This window comes from Plasmodium malariae, assembly GCF_900090045.1.
Source record: "Plasmodium malariae genome assembly, chromosome: 7".
Classification (NCBI taxonomy): Eukaryota; Apicomplexa; class Aconoidasida; order Haemosporida; family Plasmodiidae; genus Plasmodium; species Plasmodium malariae.
This window is the reverse complement of record NC_041781.1, coordinates 1,559,610-1,576,313: the sequence shown is the minus strand read 5'-3', so window position 1 is coordinate 1,576,313 and position 16,704 is coordinate 1,559,610. Positions and strand designations below refer to the sequence as shown.

Here is a 16,704-nt window from a genome sequence, read left to right as displayed (position 1 = left end):
AGAATTTTTGCCTTTGTCTGCTATATGCACTTATAATTTTACAAATTGATATGTTAAAACACTGTGTGTATGAAGTACGGGAAAACGAAACAAAATAAAAAATTGAATAAAAAATTGAATAAAAAACTGAATAACAAAATGAATAACAAAATGAATAACAAAATGAATAACAAAATGAATAACAAAATGAATAACAAAATGAATAACAAAATGAATAACAAAAAGAATAACAAAAAGAATAACAAAAAGAATAACAAAATGATTAACAAAATGAATGAATAAATAAATAATATAAAAAAAGGAAAAAATTCTTTTTCTTTTAAAACATCCCGTTAAATGTAATTGGAAATTGTGTACAAACATGTGTGTACATAAAATGGCAAATATTCTGTTATATGCCAAAAGACAAACACCTACGCACAGTTTAACGTTTTGAAAATTTTTAAAACTACACACGTTAAAAAAGAAAAACCCAGAGACCATGTTCATCAGAATTTTTCTCAAACGTTCCTCGCATTTTGCAGTTTATTATTATTTTTTTTTTTATTATAATTTTCTTAATATTGTTATAATTTATTTTTTTTCCCTTCATTCATGGCACTTAAATAGATTTAAAAATTTGTCAAAAGGAAAAAATAAAATTACTGCTTCATTGTTTCATTTTTCGTGTATAACAGTAATAATAGTACATTGTTAGCTCTACTATTTTTGATTTACTCCTTTGACTGTTAATTAAAATACGGAGGAAAAGACTAAGAAAAAATTTTCCGTGTTGTCGAAAAAATAAAATAAAGCAAAATAGAACAATATAATGCAAAATAAAGCAAAATAGAACAATATAATGCAAAATAAAGCGAAATAGAACAATATAATGCAAAATAAAGCAAAATAGAACAATATAATGCAAAATAAAGCGAAATAGAACAATATAATGCAAAATAAAGCGAAATAGAACAATATAATGCAAAATAGAGCAAAATTGAACAATATAATGTAAAACAAAATAAAACAAAAAAAATTCTCATTATTGTTATTGCTTGTTCACGTAAAAATGTCAAATGTAAAATTTGCAACACACACACACGCAAAAAAAAAAAAAAAAAAAAAAACAAGACTAAAAAACTAAAGCAAACAGTTAATTTAAAAAATGACAAAATGGCAAAATAGCAATTGCAAAGTAACTGAATAACAAAAGAATGGGCCACAAAATGTGCAAAGAAGCTGCGTTACGCGCATTCAAAAAAGGGGATAAAGTACATAAAGAGAAAATAAATATTACTCGCGCTAACATGTTTATATTTAAGCACAAATAATAGTGAACGTGTTATGCATGATTAAAAATAGACGGGTGTATACATACCACATGAATGCATACATATATATATATATATATATATATATATATATATGTAAATACCCACATCGTGTGTGCTCAGGTCGTGCAAAAAAAAAAAAAAAAAGAAATTTTTTGATGCTCCTTAATTTTTACTCAACGTGTAAAATAAGAGCTCATTTAAAAGGTTTATAGTCAATGATTATGAAGCAGTATATATTAATATAAAAAGAATAATGATATTTGAAATTAGTTTATAAAGAGAAAAATTGCATAAAACTCCATCATGCATTGATTTTGTTCCTGTGGGACAAACACAATTTATGTTGGTGTTTGTTAATTGACATTTTGCCTTTATATCACACCCTCCATTATTTACGGCACATGAATTTTGTTCGTTTAAATAACAATTATCACCAATCATAGTATAGTTAAGAAAACAATAACATTTTTCTTTATAATCCTTAATAAAACAAAAAGAATTTTGTGGACATGATATATGATTACATTTGTCTTGACTGATGTCTATAACAGTTGAGCTATGCATATCGAAAAAAAGGTCATCTTTTTTTTTTTTTTTTTTTTTTTCATAAGGAATTATTATGTGAGAACTATTTTTCGAGCTTTTTATTTCCTCTGAGTTAAGACGATTTTTCCTTTCATAAAATTTTAGCACTTCATCTACAAATTTCATTGCATCTTTACACTTTTCATGATCACATTTTACATAATTATAAAAAAAGGACGCACTGTTATGTTCAGAAATGTTTGTATTATGCTCAAAAGAGTATCTGATATCGCTCAATATATTGGTATAAATAACATTTTTGTTGTTTAAATTTTTTTCAAAATCCTGAACGCATTCATAATTCTGCATATTTTCATAAGATGAACTAAAGTGTAAAATATGAATATTAGGTATGATATTGTTGTCTTGTACTGATTTTTGTTTTATTTCTGAGAAAATACTCGTCAAAATTTCAATTTGCTCTTCCATTTTTTCAAGCATTGTTTGTCTGCTTTTGATTTTTTCCTTTATTGTTCTGATAACTATTAAATCGTCCTGTATATCATGTATAAGTTTTTCATAAGTTTTAAAACTTTTTATATTTTCATATTTATCAGTGAAAAAATAAATATTTTTGTCTTCTTCATCCATATAGAAATAATTTTTTGTAAGATACGCTCTCCTGTATTTTTTATACGAATTTGCATTAACACTGTAAATTAAGTGCAATTTATCCTTAACACTTTTAAAGCTGTCCATAATAATTTTTGTGTTTTTTTCGCACCTTATAATATCATTGTACAAATTACACACACTTATATATAGGTACTCCAATATTTTTTTATTTTCCTGCACACTGTCAGAAAAATAAAACCTAGGTAAATATTCAAAATGGACCTTCATCTCTTTCATGTACGCATCACAACAGTTATGTTGCTTTTGTATATATTTTAATAATTCCTGATGGTAAAAAATGTATTTCCATAAATCTTCTGTTTTGTTTTGCATGAACAAAGCATATTTATTTAATTCAACAAGTTTCATTATCACTTGTTTTTTTTCATTTGCCCTTTTTAAACTCATGAGATCATTTTCGCTCTTTGTATACAACTGCAAAATGTTTTTATAAATATCCAGCAAGAATTTATATTTTTCATTGACCATGATTGAAACGTCTTTTTTATATTGCCTGTTCATGTCATTTTCCCCTTCTTGTACTCTAAAAAATGGATATTTCTTTTTTTCCTTATTTTTTTGACTAATCACATACGAAATATTCTCTTCATACAACTTTACCTTCACATACAAACTAGAGATTTCCTCTTCTATGTTTTTAATATTTGAAAGATTTTCTCTTTTATTCAAGTTATATTCGTACAACAAATTTAAAACTAAATAGTAATGTTCAAAGGACTCTTTTTCTTGGAAAATTTCCTTTTGGCTAGCTATTTCCTTGCATTGCCATGCATCAATTAGCATTCTTTTATCATTACCATGTACAACAAATGGGTCATTTTTAAAATATGAACAGTGCATGTCATTGCACACTTTTTCTTCTTTTATTAAGTCCATTTTGTTAACATCCTCCAATGAATTTCCTCTTTCTCCATTGACAAAAAATTGGTATAATTCGAGATTAACTGTTGTATCAGTTTTTTCACTTAACTCAAGTGGGAGTATATTAATTGCACATTTTGAACATACTTTTATGTTAAAATGGAAAATATTATTTTTTTTTTTTTTTTTATTCCCCTCCGACAAATCGCACATAAAGGACTCATACGAACGTGTATCGTTGTTAAATTTTTTCCCCATATATGACTCCTTACTTACGGAATTGATTTCCGACACTTTATAATGTAGATTATTATTTATAGTAATCCTGTCTGAACTGTAGTCATATTTTAGTGCTGCACTTGGTAAGGTAGAAACCCCACCAGTAGGGTATGACTTTATTTCGGAGCAAGAAATTGTTATCACGCTATTATGTACATAATTTTCGTTTTGAATAGTTCCAGTTTTATGTTTTACCATATCTTCACTTGAGGCAGTTTCACTGTCGGAAAATGATCCCCAGTCGGCAATTGTCCTATTACCTACGATTGGTATAGTTCCGTTACTCTTTGCATATGCCCCACTGCCCTTTTTTAAACAAAAAGCATTCATCATTTTAATTTTTAGATTGTTGTACGGGGCCATGGCATAATTGCTAACAACTTGGAGGAGAAGCTTTTCAAAAACTGTTAAGTGCTTATACTTACCGTGATAATATATTTTTAAAATTTGACTTTGCTGAGTTTTATATAAAATGTACTTGTAAGACTCACTTAACGAATTCATAAGAAATGTATTGTTAATTAAGTTTAAAGGAAATTCTAAATAAGAACAAAAATTATTTGATGATATAGTTGTTTCCTCGTTTATAGCATTAAATTCGCTCTCCATATTGTTTACATCTTTGAAAAGGAATTGTTTCATTTTTTTCCTTGAGTAAATATCCTCATCTTTTATGTGTGATACATAGTTGTCATTATTACTACCTCCATGGTAACTTTTCCAGTATTCGAAGTTTTTTAAAATATATCCTGAAATGTCATCATTACTAAATATATTGTACAAATAGGAGTAGACAATTCTGAACGAGTCATGCATTTTACCCTCAGGTAGAAAACCCATGCTCACCTTATATGATACATGATTTTTTTGTAAGAAAATTTTTGTGTCGTTTAAATTATTCAGACTACTAATATTTTTGTACAACTCATTTAGTATTTGTTCATTATCATTACTAAGATGGGTGCTCATGAATTTTGGGTTTAGGCTAAAAATGTAGATCATATATTTTATAAGTACATTCGAAAAGTCCATATGTTTCATTTGACCATCCAGGTTTTCTAAAATTAAGTCAAAGCAAAAGTTTGTATTTATGCTTTTTTTATAATTATTCACAAGAGCTTCATAAGAATTGTTGTAAATATTGTATAAAAAATGTTTATTAAACAAAAATGCTGATGCGGAAAATTTTCTTAAAAATTGTATTTTCCTTTTTATACGAAGTAACAATCTTTTTATAATTGCAATTTTTATGAACAGCAAGGTAGTTTTGTAAAATTGCACAATTTGATATTGTCTATATTTTGAAGCAAAAATGATTGGTTCTCTTTCTACTTTATCTATATACGAAATATTATTTACCGTAATTTTTTTATTTTTTTGTTTCTTATAATTATTCAGTAGTTTCATTATATTTTTTAAATTATGTAGATATTTATTTTCTTTGTTTATTAAAGTGTCATAAAGTTCTTTCTTTTTTTTTCTCTCTTCTTCTGAGAAATAAGTTTCCTCTTCAATATGTTGGGTAAACCATGGATAGTCCTTTTCATCACAGTTTTTCGAAACATTTTTTTTCCCGCTACTTATGTGAGAACTTTTGCTCGTTCTGTTTTCTTTTGATTGCTCTTCATTATTTCGACTAAGTTTCCTTTTTTCTGAATTGTGCATAATTTCTGTGTCTTTTTTTTTTTTTTTTACATTTTTTATGAACTGTTCATAATTATTTTTCTCATTCTTAAAAGTTAAAAGGGACATATTTAATCGTCCGATTTTTTGTACAATATTTTCAGCTATATACTCCTTATTTTCTTTTGACATTTCTTTAAAATAGTTTAAAGAAAATAATTCCCTCACTGTTGCATAGTAGCTGTTCATGTTGGAGTAAATGAATGAGTACAAATTTATGTACTCACTTAGTAAGATAAATATATGCTTCATTTCATTCCCAATTTGTAAAATAATCGAATGGGAATTGTCATTTTGAAATGTATTAAATGTGGTTAGAAACTCTTTCAATTTATCTTCTAATTTCCTTTTAACATTTAATATTTTTTCTATATGAAAAAAAATAAAATGCTCAAAAATATTTTTATTTTCATAAAAGTCTTTTTTTTTCTTTTTTTTTTCATCTTCTATAAATGTATGTACTTTTTTTTCCGTATCATTTTTCATAAATTCTTCAAATGACTTTCCTTGGTCAAAGGAAATCTTGTCATAACTTTTATATTTTAACTCTTTAATTACATCCCTGCAAGAATTTACTCCATTTTGCTTTTCCGCTATTTGTATCATTTTTTTTCGTAACTCCTTGATAGAATGGTCTATATTCTTTTCTAAAGAAACGTCTATGTTGTTCATAAATGTTATCATGTTCTTGGAAAAAGCATGACTACATTTGGCACCTACCAAATCTGAATAATGCTCACAATTGGGAGTATTCTTAATGTTATTACCTTCTTCAACTTGTGCTTGAGTTTTTTCATACCCATTTTTCCCATCTGGTGCATCCTTTTCATTGTATAACTCTTTTTTTGTTGTTATATTAGCTCCATAATTTTCATAAGTCATATAGTAGACATCCTCTTTAAAATTAAGGAGAGCATTAAAAGGGATGTAAAAATAAAAAAGGTCTTTCTCTGTATTTATTATTAATTTTTTGAAAAATTTTACATAATCCCTGTAGTACAATTTTATTAAAACTAATTTGTATGTATATTTTAATATTTCAATTTGTTTACGTAAAATATTCTTGTTGTTAATATATGTGCAACTCTCAACTAACTTATTTTTCATAAACGTTTTTTTGTAATATCTTGTCATCTTCTCCAAATACTTTTTTAGTTCCATTATGGTTTTTACATTGCCTAATTCTTTTTCTTCAAAAATGTTTACATGAATTTCATTTTCAAATAAATACAATTCTTTTGCAAATTTTAAATTAACAGACGAATATACATGTTTAATAGCAAAATACATATCGTTTAGCTTTTTCTTCGTCTCTTTAATGTCTTCTTCAACTTGTTTTAATTTATCCTTGTCTTTTTTGCTTGCCCTAATAGTTTCCCTTTGTTCAGTTAAACTAATTAAGGTTAGTGCGTATTCCTTGGCCATTTCGTTCGTGCTTTGAATGCGTTTGAAAAAGCATGCGCAGCACAAGTTAGGGGTAAATAAAAGCAGCAACAGCATCAGAAAAAGGGAAATGGTGCAAAACAGTTTCATTGGGGGGGGGGAAGAAAACGAAAGAAGCGCGTGTGGATGCGTACATATGCTTATTCACGTTTGCATATTTACACGTACAGATATGCAGGTACGCCAAAGTGCTCATCTACACTTCTCATTTTTTTTAAGACCTGGGTTAAGAGGAAAATGACAAGATGGAATTTTTGCCTTATTATTTATTCAACACTTATTGAAGGTGCTGTAAAATTTAATGTTTTCAAAAAATATAATACGCTTTCGCGTTCTGTCTCTGTCTCTCTGTTTGTCTGTCTTTTTTTCTTTTTTTTTTTTTTTTGCATTGCTGTACTGCGTTCAAGTGTATTTATACGGTCTATTGCTCATGTTTTTACCGTTTGTTGAGTAATAAAATTCTTTTTTTCTTTCAAATGGGAGCTATCATTACGCGGAAAAGGGGTGTATTATATATATATATATATATATATATATTATATATATTTCCTTTCATGAGTAGAATATTAGTGAAAAATAAAAGTATGAAAAAAGGGAAATGTAAAAATTAATCCTACATGAACCTTTAAATATAACGTTACAACATATTTTATTTAACTTGACATAGAATAAATCTGCCTCTTTTTTTTTTTTTTCCCATTTCATTTCAGTCAGTTTTATTTTATTTCATTTCATTTCATACAATTTTATTTAATTTTATTTAATTTCATTTAATTTCATTTAATTTCATTTAATTTTTTTTTTTATTTACGCATGGGTATTTATATATACTGCATGTGGGGATAATACTCACAAAAAAAAAAAAAAGTTTGAATGAACTGCACATTTAGCAAGTCTTCGTTCTGCTTTTAAAGCCCAACCACAGTAGGCACATACAGGAAAACAAAGAAAAGGCAAACAAAATAATATGGAAGTTATCCCTTGGAGTTATATATATATATATATATATATATATATATATATATGTAAATATATCTATGTATATATATATTTATATGTATGTATACATATATATCCACATATGTGTAGCGTTTAAAAAGAGGAAAAAACGTTTTCGCTCTTCGCCCATATTATAAAAGTGGAATGTGTCAACATGTAAGCGGCAAACGTGTGAAAATTGCGCTGAGTGTCTTTGGTATTTCCATTTTTGTCTTATTAGAAAGTTCAATTATTCTTGTACATATACGTTATATATATACGATGTGATGTCAAAAATTGGGGAAAAATATCCAAAAACGTAAATGTCCATATTTATGTATTTTTTTTTAACTATTATACTTAAGTGTATGACAAATAATAAAATAGTTTGTTCAAAAGTTGGCAGTTCGAAATATATGAACACTGCAAAAGATACATCTTTCATTGAGGATATGAACTTATTACGCTCCTCCCCCTATAGACCCAATATTTTGCTTTATTTTGTTTCATTCATTTGTTTCATTCATTTGTTTCATTCATTTGTTTCATTCATTTGTTTCATTCATTTGTTTATTCATTTGTTTATTCATTTGTTTATTCATTTGTTTATTCATTTGTTTATTCATTTGTTTATTCATTTGTTTATTCATTTGTTTATTCATTAATTTATCAATTTTGTTCTATATATTTATTTCTTTTTTGCACGATAATTGGTTTGAGGGAAATATCTCCAGGTCTCACAACTTTGATAGCTTTGAAAAAAAAAAAAAAAAATGTACCCCCATTTGATCTAATAACAAAGATTCATTAGAAAAAGCGCTTAAGTGAAAATTTTCATTTTTTTCTAAACCTTTCTATATCTATATTTAAAAAAAAAAAAAAATAAATAAATAAATCATAAATGGGCATGCGCTAAAGCAAAGGGGAAAAGTAAAGCGCATTATTTCGCTATCACTGTTATGATTAAAGAATTATATAAAGCCCTCTACAAAAATAGTATTTCATAATTATTTTGGGGGAATATAATATTATTCTTGTTGTGAAGAATGGAAATGAGTTTTTTATAATTTTTAAAAAGGAAAGGATAAAATGTTAATTCCTTTTATTTATTAGAACATATATAGAGTATTTTTTAAGTTTTTGATAATTATTAGTACGTTCGCAAAACTTTTTTATTTTATTATTTTTTTTTTTTTTTTTTTCCCTTCCCATCTCTTCCCCTCTCTTTCAACGTTATTGTCTTAAATGATACTAGCACATGTATGTATATGTGTACGTATGTGTTCGTATATGTATACATATGTATTTTTTTTTTTTTTTTCTGAAAAATCAAGACATTTCGATGATTAAAATTATGTACACTACACTAAACTGCATTGTATTATATTTGAAGAAAAGCAGAAATGCGCAAAAATTATGTTCTTATATTGATCGCTATTATTACACACGTCTGAAGAATAGTGAAAAGCCTTTTTTGAATACATTCCCATATTACAATTATATAAATAGAAGAAAAAAAAAAAAAAAAAAAAAAAAAAGCGAAGAAGAATAACATTCCAAAAATGCTAAACAGATTTATAAAGAAGAAATGAATGAGGAAAAAGAAAACAATAAAAAAGACGAACGCCAGAATTACACAGATGATATTAACTACAACGAGGAGTATGATCAACAAAATGAGAAGAAGGAGGATGTAAACGACAGTACATTTGAAGATATAATACCTGAGGAGGACTATAAAAGAATACGCACAAATATAATAAATGAAAGTATTCTAATTAATGAAATAAATAAATATAATTCTGCCAAAGGAGAGGATAGTACCGACAAATTAATTCATACCAAAATTTTATCCTTGGAAAATAGAAAAATATTAATAATACAGAACATGAACCTTTTTAAGAGTAAGCAGATAAATATTAATTTTCCTTAATGGATTTGAAATATTACATATTAGCATATGGGAGTGAAAATGCCGCATAGGTGTACGCACAGGCACTTGCTAAAGTGTATATATGTATGTGGTGTGTAAATGTGCAAATGTTCAAATTTCAAATGTGTAAGTGCAAATGTGCAAATTTCAAATGTGTAAGTGCAAATGTGTACCATGTACATAACGTACTTGTGTGCCCACGCTTCCCCCTGCGCAGGTCTCGAAGAACTGCACTTGGACAACAATCTTATAGAAGAACTCGAAAATCTAGACGAGCTAGTGAACCTAAAAATATTGAGTGTATCAAATAATAAAATAAAAGAAATAAAAAATTTAAAAAATTTAAAAAACTTAGAAGAGCTTAACTTACATAATAACAGAATAAAAAAAATAGAAAATTTAAATAACAATAAAAAATTAAAAATATTAATATTAAGTAAAAATTATATTGAAGATATAGAAAACATAATATATTTAAGATGTTTAAAAGAATTAAAATTCTTAAATTTAGAAGATAATCCTATATGTAATGTAGATAATGTAGATATTGTAAATAATATAAATAATGTAACAAATGAAGTTAAGTGTAAATTAAAAAGTATTAAATATTTTAACAATGAAATATTAGCTAGCTATAAAAAAAAAAAAGATCAAACACATGTTAATACTACTACGATGTGTGCGACAAGGAACAATGAATTTGAATTCTGTTCCTTAAACAGTGCTATAGATAATAAGGAAATTTATGAAAAAAAAATACTTGAAGCATTTTTATATGATATTACAATATTGGCCAAATCCCTATTTGAGGATACAAAGGAGCCAGTTGTTCTGAGTAAAATATATTACTACCCTCAGATTAAACAAATCTTTTTGGAGGATCTTCACAAAATTAGCTCAACAGTTATGTACGTACCCTTTCGATGCATGCGTGTAGTGTACAATGTGCAATGTGCACCTGTGTCTATCTATGCATAAGCGCATTATTTATGTACCCTCTCCACAATCCACTACAATGTGTATCGCGCTCCTTTCCCCCCGCTTTCTGCTCCACACAGAGACCAAGTACTCCTACTGAACGAGGAACGAAAGAAATGCTCCGAAATCTTCGAGGATGATGTCGAAAATTTCATTTCAGCATATATGCTAAATAACGTTAAAGAGTACAACACATTAAGAAAGAGAGCAAAAAAGGTCATACATTCCCTACTAAGCTTTTTAAATTGCAAGCAAGGTTATATACGAGTATAAATATGCCCTCTTGGGGAAATACAGCATTTGTAACACACATGTATATGCGTATATATGCAGTTACTTTTACCTTTTCATGCATACCTTGTTCAGCATGCGTCTCTATTCACATTTGTATTTGTATTTGTATTTGTATTTGTATTTGTATTTGTATTTGTATTTGTATTTGTATTTGTATTTGTATTTGTATTTGTATTTGTATTTGTATTTGTATTTGTATTTGTATTTGTATTTGTATTTGTATTTGTATTTGTATTTGTATTTGTATTTGTATTTACATTTACATTTGCATTCATTCCATCCCTTCTACGTGTTCACTGGCATTTCCCCCTCCCCTCTCCTCTTCTATAGGCTTAAAAAACATGGAGCTCAAAAAATGCCCCGAGTTCTACAAAGAAAAGGCAGAGTCAAATAAAAACAAAACATTAAACGATACAATTGTAGAAAAGCTTCAAAACATTTCAAAAAATTTTCATTTAAATATTTATGAGGATAAGGAGATGATCAATGAAAGTGATAAAAACGAACCATCCGATAAGTCATTATTTCTTTCAGATGAAAAGCAAAGGGAAAAAGAAAAAGATGCTCTTCTGATTGATGAGGACAAATACATATTAATAAAAACATATATTGAAGACAATATAGAACAAAATTTTCTTTTTCGTGATAAGTTAATAAATGAAGAATTAATGAACATAGTTTCTCTTAACAACTTCATTGAAAATTTCAAAATTGACATTTCAAAAATTATTAAAGTTATAAATGATCATATTTCGGATTATTTCAAAAAATTAGAAGAGCTAGAGGAAAGCTTCAGCTCCTCAATTGTTAATTTTTTTACAGAGGTGAAGAACAACGAGCATCCGTCTGTCGTTTTGAGGTATCAATTTTTCGAATTGTTGCATAGAATTTTGTTCATTTTTTTTTCAAGTGTCCACACAAAATATGTACACACTGTTAGAAGTATTATGTTACTGTGCTAAAACAGACGAAATATTAAAAAAAAAAAAAAAAAAAAATGCATCCTTGAGTTACTGTCCTGTGTACATAATATAGTTACACTTGATCGTATGTTTTCCAAACTGCCTTTTCAGCGAAGACGAAATAAACGAGTACTACTCGTACAAAGGAAACCGGTCTAACATACTGAACAATCTGGAAGACTTTATTTCAAGCAGTTACAACAAATCGTATACTTTTTTAATTGAAGAAAAAAAAAAATATTTATTTTTAAAGTCTAGAGATAGAATAACAGAAATAGGAAAAATTGTGGATACCTTTAACGATTTGTTTTACTCCTACTTAAGCACTTTACGTGTTAAATAAGCATTTTGCGAGCCGTCCCCCATATATGTATACATATGCTGGATTTGTGCGTGCCTCATATTGTACATATGTATATATATTACCACTTAATAGTAGTATCTTTTGGTTGCACCTTTGCTTTAGCGCTTGATAGTTTTTCTTATTTCTTTTATATTTTTTCCTCGTTTTGTTGTTATTTTTTTTTTCTCTTTATTTTCTCCTCATTTTATTCATATATATGTATATATATATATATATATTTTTTTTTAACCTTTTAATAAAGATAATGCGTTTTTCGTTCAAACTGTTTTACCCATCTCCTCTCGAATGGTGAAATTGAAAAAAAAAAAAAAAAAAAAAAAAAGGAGAGGTAAAATAATGTAATAAAATCAAGTGAAGAAAATTAATGCAATGTGATAACGCAGCTATACAACGAGGCAATAAAATTATAGAAGAGGTTAAAATGACCAAGGGGTTTTAATAAAATATGCCAAAGGCAAGAGGGGGAGGGAATATGTAAATATACATAAAATATATGCATGCAAGTATAAAAAAACATTCATATAAACGTTTATATGTGTATATACTTATATACTTACATAAGCGTGTACCAAAATGGTAAAAAAAAAAAAAAAAAAAAAAAAAGCTTTCACGAGATAATACTCTGCGTACAAAAGTTTGAGAAATGTAATACACAAAAAACTTAAAGCTTAACATATATATATTTTTTTTAAAAAGCAAAACAGTGTGCCCTGTTATTTATGATATGAATGCCTTTCACCTTCCAAACTTTTATGTAGTTATATATTTCATTTTAATATTAAATAATCTATTTTACACGAAAAAAGTGAAAAGATTTACAAGTAGTAATAATACACTTGGCCATTATTATGACATTAAAAAGAATGAAGATAAAAAAAAGAGCTTACATTTTATTTTAAATAATGGGATGTTAATCAAAAGTACACGTAAGGGCAGGGTTAAGAGAAGCATTTTATATGTTGAAAATATAAAAGACATATATATGCTTGTTGGTGGGCATGTAAAAGTTAAAACTGGGTCTTTTAAAGATTGTTGCGGGGTTATACTAGATCTAAAAAAAACAGTAAAAGATGAATATGAAATATTAGTAGTAATAAATAGGGATGAATCTTATAAATACCCCAAAAGTATTTTAAACAAATTTGGAAAAAGTTATTGGTTTAATATAAAAGATATTGAAATTAAAAAATTGAAGCATTCCTTTTTTCATAATTATGATAATTTTTATGATAAAAAGGAAAACAACCTTACTGATGATGTTCAATCTGTGCAGGACATTAAGACTCGTTTCAAAGAGTTAGACGAACAGTTGTTAAGTGGAGATAAGAACAACTTAGATGATTTGAGTAGTGAAGCCGGAGATCCGTTTGATGAAAACGAACTGCTTGATAAGAATTCCGTGGACGGGCAGTTCGTCCGGAGAATTCGCAAAAAATTGACAGAAAATTTGGGCGATAAATTGGGGCAAAATGTTGGCACTAAATTGATGGAAAATTTTGGCGAAATGTTATCAGAGAATTTTGATGGAGAAATGACAGCAAAATATGATGATATCGTGGAAACACAATATGATATCAATGCGGAGGAAAAAAGCAGAGGAGATGATGATAAGACAAACTGCACAGATATGAGCGAAGAGGGGACATACAATTCGGCAGTCCAGCTGTATGAAAATACAGAGGAAGAAAAAGTGGATGGGGAGAAACAAAAAGAATGGGTGAAACAAGAATGGGCGAACGAAGGGGAGAAACAAGAAGGGGAGAAACAAGAAGGGGAGAAACAAGAAGGGGAGAAACAAGAAGAAGGGGAGAAACAAGAAGAAGAAAGGGAGAAGAAAGAACGAGAAGAAGAAGGGGAGAAGCAAAAAGGGGTGAAACAAGAAGAAGGGGAGAAGCAAAAAGGGGTGAAACAAGAAGAAGGGGAGAAGCAAAAAGGGGTGAAACAGGAAGAAGGAGCGAAACGTGAAAGAAATGACCAAATGGACCTATTTGACCCATTGTCTGAAATAGTTCGCCTACGAGAAGACTACATAAAGGGGGACAAGAAAAGAAAAAACACACATAGCTCTTTTTGCCATACTGTTGTAAAAGAAATTGAGAAAAATTATGTATACACAGATTTGCTAAATTTGTATAAAAATAAAAGACACTTATCAAATATCGTTGTGTGTTTTTATATTTTAAAACAACTTGTGCGTATTTATAATTTTGAAAAAGATAATGAAAAATTAAAAAATAATTTTTTAAAAAATGTTATACATAACAATAATTTTGAAAACATAATAACTGATATTAAAAATTTCTTGGAAAGAAAAGAAATTTACAGAGTTGTGGATAAAACATGGCTCTTGTGGACTTTGGTAAAATTAAATATTCATAAAGAAGAGAAATATAAAGAACAGTTTAAGAGCATTTTAAAATACATTGTTAAATATATAAATTATGGTATATTAAAAAAATTAAACACAAAAAGTTTATGTGCCATTTTGTGGAGTTTGGCAAAATGTTCATACAATAATTTGAAAGTGTATAAAAAACTTCTATACTTTTTGGAAAAATATATAATTACCTTAACATGTCAGGACATTTCGAATATTTATTACTCCTTGTCGTTAATAAATTATAATGACCAATCCTTTTTTGAATTAATTGAACAGGAAATAAACAAAAAAATAAATAAGTTTAGTGTACAAAGTCTTATGAATATATTATGGGGAATGGCAAAGCAGAAAAGAAGAAATAACACCTTCAATATTGTGAAAGATAAGCTGCTATTTTACTCGACCAGTCTTGATATACGAAATATTAGCTTATTTTTATGGTGTTTAAACAAAAATAATTATTACTCTGTGGACATAAATTTTGAAGGAAAGAAATTTCAAGATTTAAATATAAAACAAGCCATGCAGTTGTTGTTATTTTTTAATTACAACAAAAAAAAATATTTGGAGTATTTAAAATATGTTCTTCATTTTTTATTTCAAAATATTAGTGCCTTAACAAATCAGGAAATTTCTTTTTTTTCCTATTCTTTATCAAAATTAAATTTACTAAATAAAAGTTTTTCCAAAATGAAGACACATATTTTAAAAAGGGATTATAACACGTTCAATTTAATTGACGTAAATATGCTCCTTTTATCACTCAATAATAGTAATATTTATGACAAAACTGTAATAAATTTTTTGTTTCTTGCATTAAAAAATATATTAAATGACGGCATCATAACCACAATTAATGAACAACAAAGCAACAGTGAAATATTATTAACAGGTCAGGAAAAAAAATTTACAAATTTTAATTTCATAATGAAAAATTTAGCTGAAATGAAAATATTTGACCAAGATATACTTCTTTATTATATACTGTACTATTCTCATAATTTTGCAAACATAACCATTGACGAACTTGCAGATTATATGTATTATACAACCTCGATAAATAACCCATATGAGGGGGAAAGATATGAACGAAGTAAATCAGGGAAAGAAGATGCTGAGAAAGTTGGTATTTCCGAATGTCAGGAAAACAATAACATACAACTAGCCATTAGTAGTGACAAAATGAAACAGCTACTAATCAGTGCAGGGGGGGATGAACTGAAGCAATTACTTATCAAAAGTGACAAATTAAAATTGGATGAAAGAGATTTTCAAAAAGTTTATTTACATTATTTGAACAAGATAATTTTATTTTTAAGGGAAAAAATGATTAACTTTGATGCACATTCGTTTCTTGAACATTTGAATCGTCGGGATGACGAGAATAAAAATGATATGGCAGGCAAATCAAAAAACAAGATAGAAACATTTGTTTTTAATTACCAGTCAGATGACAGTGAAAAAGATGTTAAAAAATTAAATGAGCTATTTTTAGGAAATGACCCGAACACTGTTAATGTAAGTAGTTTAGAAAATTTAACTTCTGATCAAGAATATTCTGACTTTGTAAATGAAAAAAAAAATGATCAACAAGAGAAAATAGAAAACGAAAAAAAGCATACACCATTATGTACATCCATTAATTCATTATTACATTTATTTCATTCTTTTTCATTCATTAACGCTTTTGATAAGAGAAAAATTGATTCGTATTTTGACAACTTATACCATGTTGTGAATGAAAAGAAAAGCGAAATTACAGCATATCAATGGTTACTCATTAAAGACATCATTAAGATGGTTAAAATAAAAAATAAAAAGGATTGGGAAATTCTTTTGGACAATGTAAATACTTATGTGAGTAACACTGAGGACGATCAAAGGGACTACTTTGAGACCATAAATATTGATATTTAAAGCGGATATAGGAGGGGGAAAAAAAAAAAAAATAAATAAATAGAGTAAAACAAAATAAAACAAAATAAAACAAAATAAAACAAAACAAAATTAAA

The 16,704-nt window shown here is 27.4% G+C and overlaps 3 protein-coding genes across 3 annotated transcripts; 2 read left to right on the top strand and 1 right to left on the bottom strand.

The window, feature by feature from the left end:
• Positions 1 to 1,535: 1,535 nt before the first annotated feature.
• Positions 1,536 to 6,785, bottom strand: MSP1P (merozoite surface protein 1 paralog, putative; the record flags this gene model as incomplete). The annotated part of the gene is made up of 1 exon (XM_029004173.1): positions 1,536 to 6,785. The coding sequence occupies one exon, from the start codon at positions 6,783 to 6,785 to the stop codon at positions 1,536 to 1,538; it is 5,250 nt and encodes a 1,749-aa protein (XP_028860888.1).
• Positions 6,786 to 9,369: 2,584 nt separating this feature from the next.
• On the top strand, positions 9,370 to 12,291 carry LRR8 (leucine-rich repeat protein, putative; the record flags this gene model as incomplete). The annotated part of the gene is made up of 5 exons (XM_029004172.1): positions 9,370 to 9,685; positions 9,932 to 10,622; positions 10,773 to 10,948; positions 11,317 to 11,845; positions 12,060 to 12,291. The coding sequence occupies 5 exons, from the start codon at positions 9,370 to 9,372 to the stop codon at positions 12,289 to 12,291; spliced, it is 1,944 nt and encodes a 647-aa protein (XP_028860887.1).
• A 745-nt stretch (positions 12,292 to 13,036) lies between these two features.
• PmUG01_07041700 (conserved Plasmodium protein, unknown function) lies at positions 13,037 to 16,609 on the top strand (the record flags this gene model as incomplete). The annotated part of the gene is made up of 1 exon (XM_029004171.1): positions 13,037 to 16,609. The coding sequence occupies one exon, from the start codon at positions 13,037 to 13,039 to the stop codon at positions 16,607 to 16,609; it is 3,573 nt and encodes a 1,190-aa protein (XP_028860886.1).
• Between the last annotated feature and the right edge of the window lie 95 nt (positions 16,610 to 16,704).